General features: G+C 36.2%; 2 protein-coding genes across 3 annotated transcripts in view; one reads left to right on the plus strand and one right to left on the minus strand.

The window, feature by feature from the left end:
* The window catches only part of CORIN (corin, serine peptidase), a 121,961-nt gene that overhangs the window by 94,296 nt on the left and 8,139 nt on the right, over window positions 1–19,526 (plus strand). For both annotated transcript variants that reach the window (XM_085223215.1, XM_085223214.1), the window contains exons 14-20: window positions 1,673–1,786; window positions 2,452–2,562; window positions 4,201–4,330; window positions 12,662–12,784; window positions 14,155–14,204; window positions 15,736–15,910; window positions 18,589–18,860. In XM_085223215.1, coding sequence (XP_085079341.1) covers window positions 1,673–1,786; window positions 2,452–2,562; window positions 4,201–4,330; window positions 12,662–12,784; window positions 14,155–14,204; window positions 15,736–15,910; window positions 18,589–18,860 — 975 coding nt within the window. The remainder of the gene's footprint in view (window positions 1–1,672; window positions 1,787–2,451; window positions 2,563–4,200; window positions 4,331–12,661; window positions 12,785–14,154; window positions 14,205–15,735; window positions 15,911–18,588; window positions 18,861–19,526) is intronic.
* Window positions 5,562–19,526, minus strand: part of ATP10D (ATPase phospholipid transporting 10D (putative)) — a 60,214-nt gene continuing 46,249 nt past the window's right edge. The window contains exon 24 of the mRNA XM_085223212.1: window positions 5,562–5,821. Within this exon, the coding sequence (XP_085079338.1) occupies window positions 5,718–5,821 (104 nt within the window). The 3' untranslated portion in view covers window positions 5,562–5,717. The remainder of the gene's footprint in view (window positions 5,822–19,526) is intronic.

Here is a 19,526-nt window from a genome sequence, read left to right on the forward strand (position 1 = left end):
GAGATCAAAACTATTTGTCTGAGGATGCACCAAGACTGTCACCTGAATTTGAGCTTGGATTAAAATGAGAACTAGCATTGCCAGCTCTAAAACAGATCAAACAAGGCAATCAAACCACCATTTTATTCAGGAGAACAGGTTTTAATGGTTTACTCTAAAATCAGAATGTCAGGTGTATAGGATATTAGTATGTCTAAGCATTCCATTATTCAACTAGTATCACAGCAAGATGCTTTATTAGTTGGTTAAAAAAAAGTAGTGAAATAAAACAAGAGAAAAGATTTTTTTTTTTTTTTCTAAAATCTGCTTCAAGCTATTCTGAATTTCCTGTAGTTGACAAATAGAAGTTATACTACCAAAGCGCTTTGACACAGTTGTAAGTATTCTTCTTGAAACAAGTGAGGCTGGTTACCAGGACTCTGAAAAGGCAATCATACTGTTTGTTCCTTTCCTAACAATGACTCCTCCTGAATATTCATACATTCATAGGTTCTTCCTAATATTTTCAGACTGGCCTGGTCACACTAAGAAAACTGCTTACACTCAAAAAAAAATCTCTCTACCTTTCATTGTGATCTGCACTAGATTCTGTATTAGCACTACCAAAAAAATTTACATTTTTCTGCACTATTTTCTGGACGTTCCATACTGCCACAGGATCTAATTTTGAAAGATCAAAGGTCTGTGTAGAAGGGCTGCTCCAAAAGTAATGACTCCTATTTTTATTATATTGGCCCACATCGAAGGTGAATGTAGGTAGGTTGGCAGTAGAGGTTGAACCTTCCCAACAACATTCCATTATGTTTTGTTGCTGTGTGACAGATGGCAGCAGAGAGGTTGTCTGACTAAATGGCATCTGACATGGAGTGCATAAGAAGAAAAGGTATGTCGCTGAATTCCTCCATGTGTAAAAAATTGCACCCATGGACATTCATCAGTGTTTGATGAATGTTTATGAAGGCAAAAGAGTGACTGTAAGCACAGTGATGCAGTGAGTGGTGCATCTTCAGCAATTGGGATACCAACAGTGGACCATCTCTGCTGGTGCAATTTTTGCAAGCATGCCATGTAGGATTTTGTTCATCACTGGCAAAAATGCACGGCTCGTGGTGGTTCCTATGTTAAAAAATAATGCTTTTTAGCTGAGAATTTGCTCTGTCAAGTTGTGTTATTGTACTCTTTGTATCTGCTGTAGTTTCCATGGAAAAAAACTAGAAGGCATTACTTTTGGAGCAACCAAAATGATATGCTTTCAAATATGCCATGGATTTCAGGATTTTAAATGATTTTATATTAAATGTAAATACTTTTACTTTATCTACCTTTGCATTTACACTTATTACATACGTAATAAATACATTTGAAGAGTAGTGATTTGATCTGGCTTAAGACTTGTGACCTAATGCCTAAATCATTATTTACAGCATGTGTAGCATAGCATAGATTATTATTTTAAAAGCAGTAAAGTGTGATACATTTTATATCCATTTAACAAATATGCATTGTGGCAATCTTGCTTCCATTTTTTTCATCAGTAACTATTCTAGTTAACTTCTAAAATTAATGATGAAACTGAAAATATTTTGGATGTTTCAAGATTACTAAGGAGGAACAAAATAGTTGATTTGATATTGCATGTAATTATTTGAAAATTGTGCTTTTCTGCCTCCAGGTTGTAGAGACAGGGGTCTTTGGGAGTGTCCTTTGAAGAAGCTCTGTATCAAGCACACAATGATCTGTGATGGTTTCCCAGATTGCCCAGACATGATGGATGAAAAAAACTGCTGTAAGAGTTTTTGTGGCTTTAATTTTGCAAAGGGCTGGTCACATTTTTAGGATCTTGTGGTCAAGAACAAACAGATTTGAAAACATTCTATATGGACAAAAAGGCATAGTTATTCTCTGTTTCCTTTTCACTCCTTGGCACCAATTTCTCTTTTTTTTTAACCTTTTGTCCTCTGGTGTTCACATCCCTGGATTCTTGCTGTCTCCTTGCTCACTCCAACCCTCTCTATTCCCCATGTTTCTCCTTCACATCTTCATGCTTCTTTTCCTACTCTTCCACAAGTTAAGCAACTGGGGTAGAAGACCAGCTTGGCTGATCAGGGGACTCCTTGAAATAGGAACAAAAAATTATATATATACACATGTCTGATATCTGGAGATGAGGTCAAGCTTTACAGGGAGATTATACACCTGCAGCTCTGAAACTTTCATCTGCATGGAGAAAATAATAAAAATGAAAGCTCAGCTTGAGTTGACATTGGTATCAGACAACGAAGAGTGTTTTTAAGCTTGTCAACTGCTTGAGGAATTCTAAGGAAAATACTGGGCTGCATATCTGATCCATGCCTAGCTTCTTCCTTATGTATTTTTTTTTTCCAGTCTCTATGTGCATTTCATGTTGGTTATTCTTTTTCTCAGTGCAAACTGTGTTTTTCCTCCTTGCAGCATTTTGTGAGAAGGATGAGCTCGAGTGTGCCAACCATGAATGTGTGCCACGTGAGCTTTGGTGTGATGGACAAGCAGATTGCAGCGACAGCTCAGATGAATGGGACTGTGGTAAGTTTCTGCCATGGCATTTCTGCCTCAAAGTGATGTTCAGGTTGATGGCAGCGTTAATGTACTAATGGTAATAATCAGTAGTGATCTGGTTTAGAATGCAATTGCAGTGGTTGAGAGATCTCCCATTATTACCAACGGCAGACTGGATTCAAATTGGTGAAGCAGGCAAGAAGGTGGGAAAAAGGAAAGAAAGGAAAAACTCAGTGTTAAGTGTCACAGTGCAAAGATACAAGTAAAGTAACACTGCAGGGAACTTTTAAATGATGTGTGAAATCAGGAAATTACTGTGGGCATGAGAGTGAAAGAAGGCATGCAGATGTAGAATTTGTTTAGGCAAAAAATCTAAGCCCTGATTCTGTATTCATGAAATTCAACGTGAAATTCACACTGAATGCAGTGGTACAAGTTCAAGCTTACAAGAGGTAAATAGTTCTTGTAGATTCCCAGTGCATGCATGTATGTACATCATTCTATCCCTGAAGTATTATGTAAACTGCCAATGTTAACCACATACAGTGTAGGCCTTGTGCTTTTATACGTAGAACTCTCTAAACATTTCTCCTTAAATTGAAATCAGATTAAAAAAAAAAAAAAAAGCACTAAAAAGAAACAGATTGGAAGCTTGTAGTATATCCTCTGAAAATTCATGGTTAGCATGCATTTATGTATGACAGTATATTGCTAAGTTTTGAGATGCTTTGTATCTTATTTTATATATAGAAAAATGCAATAAAGTGCTTACAGTATTAATACAGTAATATTAAATAGTATAGACATTAAAAATATTAATCATTAACTTTAATAAACAACAAAATTTAATAAAACCTACTTACCAAAGAATAAATGTTCTAGAATAGCATATTTGAAAAGGTGTCTTCTAAAATTGATACATAACTTTATTACGGGAAGAAAAGCAGATACCCCCTTAGCATATAGCAAAAATGTTTAGCGACAGGCTATGTTAAGATTACTAGTATTCAAACAAAAATCAGTAGAACAATTTAACTAAAATCAGCGTGTATTTGGGGAAAAAATGTGCAAACATTTTTACAGAATCTTAGAAAGAGAAGGATGTAAATTCCTACTTGTGCAATTTGGGACGTTTTGAGATGCTTTTTACATGTGATAAGAGCCGATCACACGCTTTTAAACATAGATTAAGGAAGAAGTAATGCTCATGATCTTTCTTGTTAAAAGAAGTTGTTGGGATTTTTTCTTCTTTAATTACACCCACATATCAGTAGATAAGAACGATAGAAATTACTGAGTCAAACAAAGATATCATTCCTATGTCAAGCAACATTCATCTCTCAAACTACCTTAGTGATTTCAGTTGAATTATTTGTGAGGTAAAATATTGCATAACAACATTAAGACTATCAGAAACCCGTGTTAACCTCTGCTAGTTATTATTCTAGTCCTCTAGACGTCTGCTGTTTATTGTCTTATGCTATTCAATATTATCAAGTTTCTAATAGCCATGGTTGCATTGTTTTTAAATTGTAAAGCTATTGAGCATATGAAATTAACAGAAGTGACAGCATCTTGGAAGAATGTAGCTGTAGGTTTTGATACACCATGCATAAAACAAATAATGAGAAATAACAATAAAGTTATTTTCCTTTTTCTTCACAGTTACCCTGTCTAAAAACATGAATTCCTTGATGTTTCTGACCATTCACAGGTCAGCTGCTGATAATCATGTTTGTGCTGATGAGTGGCAAGAAAATTTGAGTCAACTGGCCTGCAACCAAATGGGTTTAGGGTAAGGTCAGTAGTTTGTAGCATTGGTGAATTTCTTAGGACAATGGAGTGATGGATGTTGATGTGAATGATCATTGATCACTGTGACCCATGCAATATTAGGCTTAGTATGGAAATAACAGAGAGAAATGAAATAAAGAAATTTTGTGAACTAAGATAGAAACAAAAACACGTATCTAGGCACTTTCACCATTTTATAAGCATTATGTGATTGTTAAGAGTCTTGAAAAGACAGTAATGTCCTGGCAAACATCAATATTCTTGCAGTTACTCCTGAGGCTCAAAATTGTTTGGAAATATGTTACTCTGTCTTCCTAAAGAATTAATGCAGACTTGTCTCTCAGAACACTGCAAAGTATCACTGGGTTCTACAGTAAATACAGTATAACAGGCTAACAGATATATTTAATTTAGATATCTTTAAAAACAGAATTGGTAATGGTAGAGCTTTCTGGGTGTATCTCAGAAAAAAAAGAAATAGCCTCTATGGATTTTTCATATTTCATGGACACTGTCATCTGCTTTGACATTCAGTGCTGTCTTCTCTTAAGAAAAGACAAGCTTGATAGTATAGAAGAATATTTTGCCCGTGTCTGATCCCTAATTGGGTTAAAACATCTCTATCTGCCTTTGACCACCACATACCTTGACATACAGTCTTATTCTTTGTACCTTTCCTTAGTAGACACAGGAGGATAAAGACCTTGGCTTACGTTGTCTGCACTTAACCTACTCTGTATTATCTGCCTTCCTAACACACAGTAATCATATGTAATCACATATGTAGTAATCACTAATCTGATTTTTTTATATCTAAATAATATTGAAGTTATCTCTGTGCTTTAACTTTATATAACTTCCTAATAGGCTTAATCTCCTTTGGTAGTTTCAAAAATAGTTAACTGCTACTTTTTTTGTCTGAAAATAAACTGATGATCTTTACATCAGTCACATTTTTTATTTCTTAAGACCTAAATCTCATAGCCTTAACACAGAATATTCTAATTTCTCTATGAAGAGTGCTATCAGGAAAATGAAAAACAAATTATTAGAAAAATTCTGATAACTTCCTTTTTTCCCAAGGTCTGCCTGGGGTAAAATTATCTATCTGGCCTGGTATAGCACTACCAGCATAGAATTATAGATGTTTACAAAATAGTGAATTATTTATAACAATTCACACTAAGCTCTGCTACTTCCTATTGCTGTTGCTCCCTTTCCTGGATGCATACCTGGTAATCCTCAGAGACAGGCAATTCCTTTTGCTTCTTTCTTCTGCTGTAGCTTCTACTCTTTGTATATATGGAAGTGGAACACCAGTTTCTTGCTTCTGCCTGGCTTTTTTCCTTCCTAATCCTTTCTTACTCAATATTTTGCTGTAACATTCCTTATAATATTTGCTTGACCAAGCAGTCAAAGTGCTGGAGCAATAATCTTTTTTTTCTTCTCCCATTAAGTATGTTTTCTAACTGCATCAGGATTATGGAAGTGCCTAAAAAACATCACAGAAACGAAACATTCAATGCTTCTGTTCTATCCACAGTAGAAGAATTACATTCAGTTTCTGAATGTAAGCTATTTTAATTTCTCCAAGAATAAACATGGCATTTGGGAAAGCAAGTACCACGCACAGTAAAGTATTGGAACTTGATGTTTGAATCTAGATTTCTAGATCCTCTAGACAAAGCTTATAATATGCTTGACTTAGCTTGAATATATTCACATTGTCCAGTGGATTCTCTTAAATTTTATAGTGTTAACAGTATGAGATTTATTTAGATGATATCTATTTTATTAGAGGAAAAAACAAGTAACTATTAAGTAAGATTTACTGAAAATAACATTACAGGTGTAGTTGATGTAGAAGACTTTGTTTCAATGATTTTAAGCAATGATAAATCTTAATATACAGTTATACAGAGACTTGATGCAGTACATTACAGACATTTTAGTTTATATTTGATAGTTTGTCTTATCTGTCATATACATAAGTATATTAAAATATATGAAGTTATTTGGAGAGGACTTTATTGAAGAAATTCCAACTTAATAATTCCTTTCAAATAATGATAGTTACTTCAAAAAAACATTAATAATATAGCCATATAATATTTTTTCCTCCATGATTGGATACTTTCCTTTCTTTAAGTAAAAATGTGTTTGCAATCAATGACATCTAGAAAACAATATGTGAATACTGTCAGTCAAAGAGGTTATTCCAATGATTAAACATAAATACTTTTCCCAAACTGTGTTTAGTCTTAGCTTGTAAAAATGACATTGAATTTTTTTCTTATTTTTATTTTTTTCCTCCAAGGCTTTCAAATCGAATTTGCTGAATTTAGAAGTACACAGCTATTAAATCTATACAGACAGGAAACGGATGCTGTTTTAGCTCTGAAATAGGACTAATTTATTTTATATTAATGCCCATACACATGTCATTCATTACCTTCTGGCATAACACAAGGCTTCCTTTTTCAAGCCTGTTGTCACATGAGTCTGAAAACAATGGAATTGTAGAAGTGGAACAGAGAAATGTTAGTGTTACTTTGAAGAGAGAAGGAACCTAATTTTGGATAATATTTCGCTCTAAAGTTTGGTACTTTTGAGATAATTTGCATAATAGTATAGAAAAAACAAGGTATTAAAATCATTCTGTCATACAGAAGTATTCTGATTTATGTCACTTTTAATTATGAACAAAGTATTAAATTCATAAGCTAAAATTAGTTCCTGATTTCTGCTGTTTTTAAATTATTACTTAGTATACAAGTCATAATGTTTTTCAACTCTCATTATAAACAATACTGTAAACTGTCTGTTGAGCATAGTGATCAGCAGTTAGCAGGATGGAATTTTTTGAAACCAAATTTTTTTTTTTTTTAACATTTCCACAGTTTATGTAATTGTGAATTGTGAAATGATCACAAATATTACTTTTTCCATTTGCAAGCACCTTTTTAATGCATAAGGCAGACTGGATTTTAGTTTTCTTATTAAGTTAAATAGATAAATAAAACACCAAAAAACCACCCACAAACTGCAACCAAATATAATATTTCTAAGATGGTAAAGACTTAAGGATTAGAGTTAGAGTAAGAAAAGAGCAGGTTATAAACAAAGGAAAGGAAAGGAAAGGAAAGGAAAGGAAAGGAAAGGAAAGGAAAGGAAAGGAAAGGAAAGGAAAGGAAAGGAAAGGAAAGGAAAGGAAAGGAAAGGAAAAGGAAAGGAAAGGAAAGGAAAGGAAAGGAAAGGAAAGGAAAGGAAAGGAAAGGAAAGGAAAGGAAAGGAAAGGAAAGGAAAGGAAAGGAAAGGAAAGGAAAGGAAAGGAAAGGAAAGGAAAGGAAAGGAAAGGAAAGGAAAGGAAAGGAAAGGAAAGGAAAGGAAGACTTGCTTGACTTGCTTCAGTTATCAACAAAGAGTTGTATATACAAAGAAGTATAAGATCTTAATGATCGTCAGCCTGTATTTATTCATAAGGAATCATGTGAAATTCCCTTAATTTCTTTCCTCCAAACTGTGAATATGGAAGAATAATAGTTGTCATGCATTTTTAGCTTCCATACTATGTAAGCTGACTTTTTAAATAAGTAGAGAGATACGTACAAAGATGAAATAAGAGTCTGTTCATGATTAATTCTTAAACTATAAAGATCTAAATACACCCCTGTGTGTCTGATTGTCATGGATCATTCAGATAAGGAGTGGAGAGAATGCTCATTAATTTCTCAGTATCAAACTGGAAGAATCTGAAAGCATTTTGAAGTACAGGATTTGAATTTGAAAATTTCTTAATGGACTGGAGAAATTGCCTGAAATAAATGGTAATAAGATCAAGAATGTACAAATAGGAATACATTGAATAAATACAGGGTGTGAAATGGTTGGCCAGACAGAAGGGATAATGTAGAAAAGGGGCTAGAAAATATTGTGGGTCAGAAGCTGGACATCAAGGAACAATATCATAATGCTATAGGAAAAGCAAACATAATATTTATATGTATAACCAGGAATGTTTATGTACAGTGCTTGGTATAGTCCCCCTTTTGTTCATCTTATATGAGATGTGTGTAAGATGGGGAAAGTTCAGAGTGTGTTCTGTGAAGAAAAGTTGTAAACTCAGGGGGAATGAGGTACAGGAGCATTCAAATATGCACATGAAAGGCTGTTGCAAAGAGGCAAGGAATAAACTGTTCTCCTTTTTCAGGGAGAATAAGATAAAAGTGATGAGTTTAAATGACAGGTAGGATGATGTAGAACAAAACTGCTAACTGCAAATCCTGGAATATATTGCCTAAAAATGCTGAGGAATCTCCATTATTAGAATTTTTTATTAACAGGATAGACAAATATCTGTCAGAAATCACTTAGATATAGCTGATCTTATTTTGGAGGAGGGGAATGGATCACACACTTTTGTAAGGTTCCTTTCAGATAAATTCCCTATGATAGTTCTGCTTTGATTGATTGCTTAGTGAAAGAAAGACTTTCATAAGAATGTTATTATTTTAGAGGTCTTAAACTCATGTCATTGCTGAAAACAGTACTGAATACCTCATGAAAGTCTGAGCGAAATACATAGATGTCTTTTACCACTCTGCTTACTAATTTAATCCATTCAAATGTATAGGGAAAAAGATCATAAGACATTGTTATTTGTAGTGCATAGAGCACTACAGGCACCCTAAAGTGTATTCACTGAGTGTTATCTCTGAGTGGTTGAAAGCTCAGAAGTTTTATCACAGTTTTTTCTATATAAGGATTTATCACAGATATTCAATACCCAAATGAGACAGTCAGTTAAGTTTTTGTGATCTAGACCACAACAGATTGTTAGAACCTCATTAGTCTTAAAATGACCTTATGATATATTTTGGTACTCAAACGGTTCCATCAAAATACCGCAAGATGTTAGAAAGTTATATAGATTCAGGTGGGATTTGTGAATTATTTTGAACGTTTGGTGGAGAATCTGGTCCAAAAATCACTGCTGTGAGGTTGGCATTGAACTGGCCCTTAGGCTGCATCTTGACAAGTTTAGACAAGGCTGGTTCCCCCTACACCTCCTTTTGTGTCAATTTCACAAGCTCCTAGATAGTTCAGAAGCCATCTGCAGGACCCTCTTTAGTTTCTTAAGCTGAGAGGCCTGAAAAAGCCATTCTACACAAATGTGCTTTCAATCCAAAAATATGGTTTCAATTTTGCTTTTTGTTGCAATGTAGGTAATAATAAAAGCATTAGTGTAAAATCAACACCAAGTTTCTGAACAAGGATGTTCTGTTCTGTTATATGAAAACAAAAGGAGTGAGGGAGAAAACTTTGCAAAGAGCCTTCTGAAAATGTGTCATAGAAAAGATTCCTTACTTGGCTTGCCTTAAAATGTGAGTGGGTGCCCCATCCCTGGAGGTGTTCAAGGTCAGGTTGGATGGGGCCCTGGGCAGCCTGAGCTGGTGGAAGGTGTCCCTGCCCATAGTATGATTTTTGTGTGGGTTGACTCAATTTAGGCTAAGTTCAGAAGGCCGTTAAATCAACATTTCAGAAGATCACAGAATCACAGAATGGCCAGGTTGGAAGGGACCTCAAGGATCATGAATCTCCAACGCCCCTGCCACATGCAGGGCCACCAACCTCCACATTTAATACTAGACCAGGCTGCCTAGGGCCTCATCCAATCTGGCCTTGAATGCCTCCAGGGACGGGGCACCCACAACCTCTCTGGGCAGCCTGTTCCAGCACCTCACCATTCTCTCTGTAAAGAACTTCCCCCTGACATCCAACCTAAATCTTCCCTCCCTCAACTTAAAACCGTTTCCCCTTGTCCTGCAGTTATCAACCCTTTCAAAGAGTTGCTTCTCCTCCTGTTTGTAGGCTTACTTTAGGTACTGAAAGGCTGCAATGAGGTCACCCTGCAGCCTTCTCCTCTCCAGGCTGAACAAGCCCAGCTCCCTCAGCCTGTCTTCATAGGAGAGATGCTCCAGTCCCCTGATCATCTTCGGCTCTCCTCTGGACCCTCTCCAACAGCTCTCTGTCTTTCTTATACTGGGGGCTCCAGACCTGGACACAATACTCCAGATGGGGCCTCACAAGAGCAGAGTAGACGGAGACAGTCACCTCCCTGTCCCTGCTTGCCACCCCTCTTCTGATGGGGCCCAGGATACCATCTGCTTTCCGAGCTGCAAGGGCACACTGCTGGCTCATGTTAAGCTTTTCATCTATCAAGACCCCCAAGTCCTTCTCTGCAGGGCTGAGAAGATAGCTAAGATAGCTAAGTTCAACCCCTAAGATGTAGATTGATGACTCAATTAGCAGCTATATCTTATTTTGCCCTAAATAGTTAATTGATAACTTAAAGAGCATTGTTGGAGTCTGTGAGGAACCTCAGTAAAACAAATTATTCCTATGAAGAAATTAGACACCATAAGTCAAAGTGGCACCATTGACTGAAATATACATCTTCCTCTTAGAGTTTATCCATGGAAGAATCCTGTGCTACAGCTCCAGGAGGGATAAGATACAGCCTTTGTAAGAAACTCTAAAGGCATGAATTAGGGTATATTGGTTTTGAGCTGGTTTTGGCGAATTCATCAGGCTGTGACTGCCAAGGGAAAAAAAAATAGCCATAGTTTTATTTTTGCTAAGAAAAACGTATTAACAATTTCATATAATTAAAAATTTCATACATGTAATCTTGAAGGTTGTTGTTCCTGATTTAGAAATGTGTCTGTGTTTAATAATTAATATAGCAGCACAAACTGTAGTTTTCAACAAAATAATGCGGTATGAGGAATAATATAATTTGGATCTACCAGATGGTATGATATTTACACTTTTTGCACCCTTTTGAGTTAAATACTCTATATGTCAGGTATTTTTTTCCAGTTATATAAAATATCAATGTACATGGTTATGAGGTGCTAAATGGCATTGTTCACAGAGGATTATAAGGCAGAATGTCACCTTAAGAGTAAAATAAGCTTGTGTATGTTTGGTGGGAAAGAGCAGGAAATAAGAAAGTGCTGGACATGAAGAAAAGAGGGAGCTTTATGTATTTACCATAAGCCAGCAATAATGCGAAAAAAAATTGCTGCAAAAAGAGATTTCTTTAAATGAAGAAGTACAGACTTTAAAAAAAATACTTGTTGCTGTCTGGCTGCATTTTCCTTGTAGTAGGTCATGGAATGATATTTGCTTCCATGTCCAGAGAAGGTTCTGAAAAATAAGTCATGAAACAGGCAGGACTCAGGGCTGTGGCTTCAAAGAGTAGTTAATTCTGCCAATATTGAGAACATTTCCAGGTGGTTTCACTAAAAACCTTACCATAAAATATAATTCTCTGATCTTTGTTCATGTGTTCAGCTGGGTAAAGGATATCACAATTCTGTAACTGTTTTAAAATACAGCTAATACTGAAAAAAAACCACAGACTTAAAGACAAATAAATAATCTTGCTGACTCTAGTATGTATTGTCAAGAGACATGAGTTCGGAGGCTTCACTTTTTTTTCCAAACTGTTCTCATTTTCATTTCCACAAGCTAGTACTGAGAATTTGGTCCATTACCAGTGGTCAGGGGAGCAATCCCTGAAAGCTCTTCTCAGTGATGGGGATTGATAGCTAATCATAGATATTTCTGAGCTGGAAAGCTGTAGAGCCATTTTATTTTTTGTCTTCTAAGGAATTGAGATTTACTAAAACAATGGTTCCTTCAGTGGTTTGAGTTTATCAGGCTGCGGTGGAAGTAGATGTGTGGAAATATCTCCTGGTGGAATCAATCCACCTTGTTTTCATATTCCTGATAATTTGCTGCATAAGGCTGGGTTGATGACATCACCTGTAATTCATTCTGTCTAGCAGGACAGTGCAGAGTTGGAGATATTGTAAAATATTACAAGGCTCAGATTGATCTTTACAATTATATTTTATCGGACTTCCAAATATAGGATGATATGAAAATATTTTATTATTGTTATTATTGTTGTTGTTATTTTATCTCTTGGACAAATTAAGATCTATTTGTTATGTTTTTGGAGTCAGAAAAATCTAGAAACAATATTTCAATTTATGCAGCGCAGTGAATGCCACCAAAAAGTTTTTGCTGTTCCTTGTTCTAATTCTAGCTCTTGACAGAAAACACAGTGTTAGTGACAGTGGTATGTTAACTGGCCTGGCGTCTTGGGGTGATATAATTTCCCAGCAATGATTCTGCCACTTGTGGCTTTGATACAACATTATGCTCAATATTTATGTAGTAAACAAGAGGACTCTTCCCTTTCATAATTGTAACATAGCAAGCTAATAGGAAGTATATGAAAGTCTGTTATTTGTTTCAGAGGACCATCTAAAACAAAGATTGTATTAGAAGATGGAGAAATGCAGCATCAAAAGTGGCTGAATCTGCACTCAGATTGGAAGAATAAGAATGCTTCCACTTTACATGCACTTCTAGTGAATGGGTAAGTAACAGGTATAAGAGATTTATTTCACTGTTGTGGTTAGTCACCACGTTTGGATATCACAGCTTTTTCAGTAGAATTTTATCAATTTACTGTAAGCTTTCTTAGCAGGTTATCTGATCTTAGACAGCAGTAAATTCCTTTTAATTAGCTCTATTAAATACATAGCGGAACTGAGAAGCCAAGCTTCAGTCATGGCTGAAACATTTGAACTGTAATTTTGAGATTATAGAGCCAACTAAATTACTTTTAGCATTTAGGACAAAACTGGAAGAGTATTTGAATCCATCTTCAAAAAGCAGATTCCTTGTTTTCCTTTTCCTCTTTCTAATGCCCTGAGGAGATTTCAGAAAACCCAGGTTCCACAGAATATTCCTCTGTTTCACGAGAAAAGATTGGCTTGCCTAAATGCAGAGAGCTGAGGTAAAAGATATGTGTGAAGAAGCAGATCTGAGGAATCTTAGATTTCTTCTGTTCAGCTCCATCATTGTCTGTAGGAAAGCTTTTCTGTAATGACTGAAATAAAGATGAACTAACATGAAAGCAAAACATGCTACTGTGGGGTAGAACTAGCACAAAACTGAAGTGTTAGAAAGTAGAAGTAGGCACTTGCAGAAAGAATCTTTTTACTATTTTTCTACTGAAGAAGTCAGCCCAGTTACTGAGATTACAGCTTTCAAGAATAACCAGAGGAACAGCTAATCTATGTATGCAGACTAATTCTGCTCTGTTTCTGCATCTGAAAAGCACTTACATGGGATGGATTAACAAGTTGTGGAAACAAAAAGGCAGTCAGCTGAGCAGCAGTGTTCTTGGTTTTAACAAGAATCTCCCTTTGACAAAGAACTGCTATTTTTGCTCTCACATCTGAAAATTTCCAAAAGGATTTTTTTTTCTTAATATACGCTTTTGTGATCTTCCTGGGTTTTCATCGACATACCACATCTTTTGGGTGAAAGACTTTCATCAGATGTATTTCAAATAAATTCTCAGCCTTCAACTGCAAGGATGGGGAAAGCAGCACATCTCTGTGCTTTCAGGTGCCATAAATTAAGACTTGACAGACCGTACACCCCAGCCAATCTCAGAGCTGGATCAGTGCCCATAGAACAAGGTTGCCTGCAAAATGCATAGCACCTGCTCATGAAACGCATTGTAAAGTTGAACTAATATTTTACATTGTTGCAAGCAGACTCTGGAAGCCATTGACAATCTGGCATAAGAAGCTCCTTGTGTTTCTTTTTACACTTTGGGGAAAATTCAACAGCTGAGTTCACAGCAGTGGGTACCACACCTGTGCTGATATACAAACTGTCAAAAATAACACCAAGTAGTTGAGACTTTCATTATGTTCTTTTTCTAATATTTAGGCAGATGTGCCGAAGCAGAAGCAAAGTGGCTCTCCTTTGCACTAAAGAAGGTATGAGAAGTGCATGTTTCTGAGAGAAGAAAGGCATTTTTAAAGATATGTTAAATGTACTTGAAAATTGTTTAGTGTCATTTCATTCTGATATTTTACTTGACTTCTGCAACCTCCAATTTTGTGTTGCCTCTTTTTCCTCCGTGCTGTATTAAATTTTAGCAACTTTTCTGATTTTGAACTATGGGGTTCTCTATAGTACTAGCTTAATTTGCTCTTGCAAAATAAGTTTTGTCAGCAGTCAGGTTCCAAAAATTAATTTGAGAAAACTTCTTGATGAAAATATTATTTATGATAAGAGAGGTTACTAGGTGGCATATCTGGGAGTTGAATCTGTGATCTGTTTAGCTGTGAATCTCAATCACAGAAGAACCTAAATTAGAAAACTACAGACCAAATCTGGAGGCACAGTGGATTGTGCAATATTAAGTTTTTCTGTTGAAAAACACAGAAATCCTTCACCTTGGATAATAAAATGTTCTACAAACAAGATCTTTGCTGAAGAACACATACATTATGAATTTCCTGCCATGAAGAAAATTAATCGCAAAGTATGACCTAAATTTGGGAAAGTAATAAAAATATTTACTACTCTTACCTAAGAATAACACCCCAAAGGAGCCTGTTAAAGCTATTTGCTCCTGACATATTTTGCTTTAAGATATATAATGCTCCTTGCCCCCAGACATTACTTAGAACACAGAAAGAATTACAAATTACAAATTTAATTTATTTCTCTACCAGAGATATCTGCAATGTCAGTATACCTTCCCTTGGGATGTGAATTGCAGAAACTAGCGGTATTCTTTCATTCCCTGAATCACACTGAGCATAAACAGGACAAGTAATAACAGTCTGCCATTTTACTAATCCAGAATATAAAGTAAAACAAAAGTGAAGGGCAAAATAATTCAGGCAGTTCCTATTTACCAAGCAAATAGGAATTTGGTATAATTTACACTCTAAGTCTGTTTATAAAGTGGAATGGGTAGAGTACTGGAAAACCTTGGACTCTGCAAATATTTCCCTTAGGAATTTCCAAGAGCAAAGCAAGCTTTGTGTCTTGCAGCTAAGTAAACATTTTGACATGCACCTCACACCTGGCTTAAGCAAGTGCTTATTATTGCTGGCCTGATTTTTCCAGAAACATTCCTTCTGGATAGTACAAGTAGCACAAAGACATTGTTAGCTGACAGAAAGACAGTGATATGAAACCAAGAATCCTTTCCAAGGGCAGCCAGTAACTCTGTTCAAGATAATCATTTTTATCAGTTTGGCTTGGTTAAAAATTAGACTGAACAGGTCAAAATTAATCTCAGGAGACAAATCCCTTTATAGAAAAAGAGAGATAAAAATGGCTCAATGTGTTTGATATTAAAATGTGGTTACTGATGACTTCAGATACTGTACTGTTCAGTGTAATTTCATAACTCTGTTAACATTGTTCTGTGGCCACAGTTTTTCTTCCAGGTCCTGCATGCTCTGTGTTTGTGGTAACAAATTACTCCCTTCTGCATCTGTTTCTCACTAGATTGTGGCCATCGCCCTGCTGCTCGCATGAACAAAAGGATCCTTGGTGGCAGGACCAGTCGTCCAGGCCGATGGCCATGGCAGTGCTCTCTGCAGAGCGAGCCAAGTGGACACATATGTGGCTGCGTTTTGATTGCAAAGAGATGGGTCTTAACAGTGGCACACTGCTTCGAAGGGTGAGAAGAGCTCAGTTTTACTGTTCGTATACAAATTAGATGTAACTTGCACATGAGAATTACAAAGCACTCCCTCCATTACCAAACATATTGGCAGCAGGTCACGACCTTTGCAGAATAGCAAGAAGCCTAGTTTTAGAGACAATATCAAAGAGTAAATGGTGTAAAACAACATTAGGTTAGGTTTTGACATTTTCATTGTTGTCTCTGCTGATGAAAGCTAAATGAATCACAGAATACAGAATCACAGAATCGTAGGGGTTGGAAGGGACCTCCAGAGATCATCGAGTCCAACTCCCCTGCCAAAGCAGGTTCCCTACACCAGGTGACAGTCAGTCCTGCTGACTTTCAGCAGGAAACCAAAGAGAAAGAGAAGACCAAAACTCTAATCCCATAGATCTCGCACAATGCCATAGATTTAAAAAAAGAAAGATTCTGGGCAACAGCATAGAAATGACCCTGGAAAAATGCTGTGGTCATTAAAAAATAAAACATAAGTATTTAATAATAATGTAGTCTCCCATGGCGAAGACTATGGAGAGCAGAGAAGGTTTGTGTAGCTTTGGAACTGTCTTAGTCATTGTCAGCTTTCTGATGGAAACCAATTTTTTTAAAGAATTTGGATGAAAGTACATTACCTCGTTAGTTTTGTCTTGTTCTGAAGTTATTTGTATTTTAAAGATAATTGAACTATATGTTTTCTGCTGTAGTCAGCAAATTTCTTTTTGCTGGGTGGCTGTCACCAGTGCTTAATCTTGTTTAAAATTGGTTTGTGCTCACCGGAAATTTTTGGACTACACTAAACGCCTTTATTTCTTTTTAAGCCAATAGAAGTTCTGTGGTAGACATGTAAATGTACTTCAGTTCTACAGATGAACATTTCTTTCTAACTTTAATGATTCTTTTTCTTCAGCAATAATTTTGTTTCTTTTTGTTTCTGAAACACTGAATTCTTTGGAATTTTTTTTTCCCCTCTGTGGCTCTTGATGTAAAGAGATGTGTGGACAGAACACTAAGAGATGAGGCTAAAGGGACTTAGTAGGCCAAGCTTATGGCTGGACTTGGTGATCTTGAAGGTATTTTCCAAACTAGTTAATTATATGTTTGATGTAAAAAGTCTCTTTCTTTTCACTTTTGTATTCCAAATGCCATAAAGTAGAAAACACCAAGGCAAAAAGTTTTTTAAAATGCTAGGATATTTTGGGTTATCAGTCCCTTGAGTTATGTGGAGAATATTTCTTCTCTTCTGCATCTCTGATGAGATTAAGGATATGCTTCCAAGGACCTTTACATTCTTTGAGTATTGTTTCTTACAGCAACAGTAAAATCATTCCCAGAGCCACAGTTTCTTTAAATTTACTAAACCAACCAGTTAAGAAATTAAAGCATATTTTAAAGTGCTCTGGTTCATTAAATAAAAAATATTTTGTGAAGTCTGGGATCCAAAATATAAAGACTATACCAGTAAGGCAGTAGGCAATGTAAATGCCATGAACATTTATAGAGATTATAAATGGAAAAGAGCTACATTAAGCAGAGTAATTTGCTTGTTTTACTGGCTCCTACTGTTTTTCCAGATCTGTTTGAAATGCTTTACAGCAAAGCATCCGTGACCATTTAAAGTTTTTTACTCAATAATAGGGTAATACTTTCTGGCTGAGACTTCTCATTGCTCCGAGCAATGTTCTTTTTCAATGTTCATAAAAATAATAGGATATTCCTACAACTTAAACTTGAAACATCTTGGAAAAACACAATTATGATTGTAAAAAGACAGTTGTAGTCTGAAATACAAGAATTCTCAAGGAACTCAGATAAAAATAGTCTTTATTTAACAACCAAGTCTCTTTCAAAATTTTAGAAATGACAATTCTGTTAAATACTGTTAAAAAGCTGAAATTTCACACTTTAATTTACATTGCTATAATTAAGCTTCAGTCTCTTTAAAGGAACTTAGTTCCATGGAACTATCTCAATTATTCTGAAAAAGGGACTTTCTGAGGATCTTAGAATCACAGTCTTATTAGGAACTCATGACTTATTTTCAGTTACAATCAAGAGTTTACATCATCTAAGCCTTAAATGAGGTCTGTGTTTTCTTACGTCTTTACAAACCCTAGTTCAATCCTCCCATTTGCACCATATCCATCATATTTTGTGATCAGGGGAATTTGTAAAAAACTTGTAAACAATAAGAGACTTTTCACGTGACCATCACAGAAGATTTAATTTTCATAACTGAATTGCACCTGTGAGATTCTTTCGGGGTTTCAGCTTGAGTTACTGCTGTGAGCATCATACTGATGCACAATACTGTCACTCCTAGAGAAATGAGTTCATGCTCACCAGAGCGCAAGTGAGCACCTAGAGACCTGGGAGGATCCAATTTTGAGATTCTTGGGTATTTAATACAGCAAGTAATAGGTGGTAATATACCTTCTGAGACTGTGAGCTAGAATTTTTTCAGTAGCAGTTAGGAAGGGAATGGAAAGCATTGACTTTTGTTGATGAGTAATGATGCCGAAGCATTTGTTTTCTTGTAGCATTTCTATCATGTACATAGCTTTGTGAAGTACAGTATGCAAAAAGTCAGGGAGAAAGAAAACCTCAGGTTTTTAAATTAAAAAGAACTTGGATTATATTTCCCATTTGCCTGTTTTTCCTGTTTGTTCCTAAAGGAGAGAAAATGCAGCTGTCTGGAAAGTAGTGTTTGGGATAAGCAATCTTGATCATCCATCAAGCTTCATGCAGACCCGACTGGTGAAGTCCATCATCTTGCATCCACGCTACAACAGAGCAGTCGTAGACTACGATATCAGCATTGTACAACTAAATGAAGATATCAATGAAACGAGCTATGTAAGACCTGTCTGCTTGCCCAGCAAGGAACAGTTGGTACAGCCAGATACCTACTGCTACATCACAGGCTGGGGACACATGGGCAACAAAAGTAAGATGGATACTTTCAGGAATATTAGAAAAACATGTTAGGAACCTATTGAGTTAATCAAATAAGTGATTCCACTACAAAGTTTTATCCATTTATACTAATGCTGGACTTGATTCACAGAATCAAGAATTGCAGGAGTTGGAAGGTACCTCAAGAAATCATTGAGTCCAACCCCCCTGCTAGCACAGGCTCCCTACAATAGGTTGCACAGGTTGGTGACCCGTTGGGTCTTGAGTAACTCCACTGAAGGAGACTCCACAGCCTCTCTGCACAACCTGTTCCATTGCTCTGTCACCCTTATTGTAAGGAAGTTCTGCATGTTAGTACGGAACTTCTTATGTTCAAGTTTTAGGCCATTATTCCTTGTCCTATCACTACACACCACTGAGAAGAGCCACATCCATTTGCCTTCCACATCCCCTCATATATTTGTAAACATTAATCAGATTCCCCTCAGTCCTCTTTTCCCCAGGCTGAACAGAGCCAGGTTACTCAGCCTTTCCTTATACAGGAGGTGCTCCAGGCCCTTTATCATCTTTCTGGCCCTCTGCTGGACACCTTCTAGGAGATCCCTGTCCTTTCTGAACTAGGGAGCCCAGAACTGAACACAGTAGTCTAAATGTGGCATCACCAAGGGAGAGCAGAGAGGAGGATCACCTCCCTTGG

Source organism: Meleagris gallopavo, chromosome 4 (genome assembly GCF_905368555.1).
Source record: "Meleagris gallopavo chromosome 4, MGAL_WU_HG_1.1, whole genome shotgun sequence".
NCBI classification, from domain to species: Eukaryota; Metazoa; Chordata; class Aves; order Galliformes; family Phasianidae; genus Meleagris; species Meleagris gallopavo.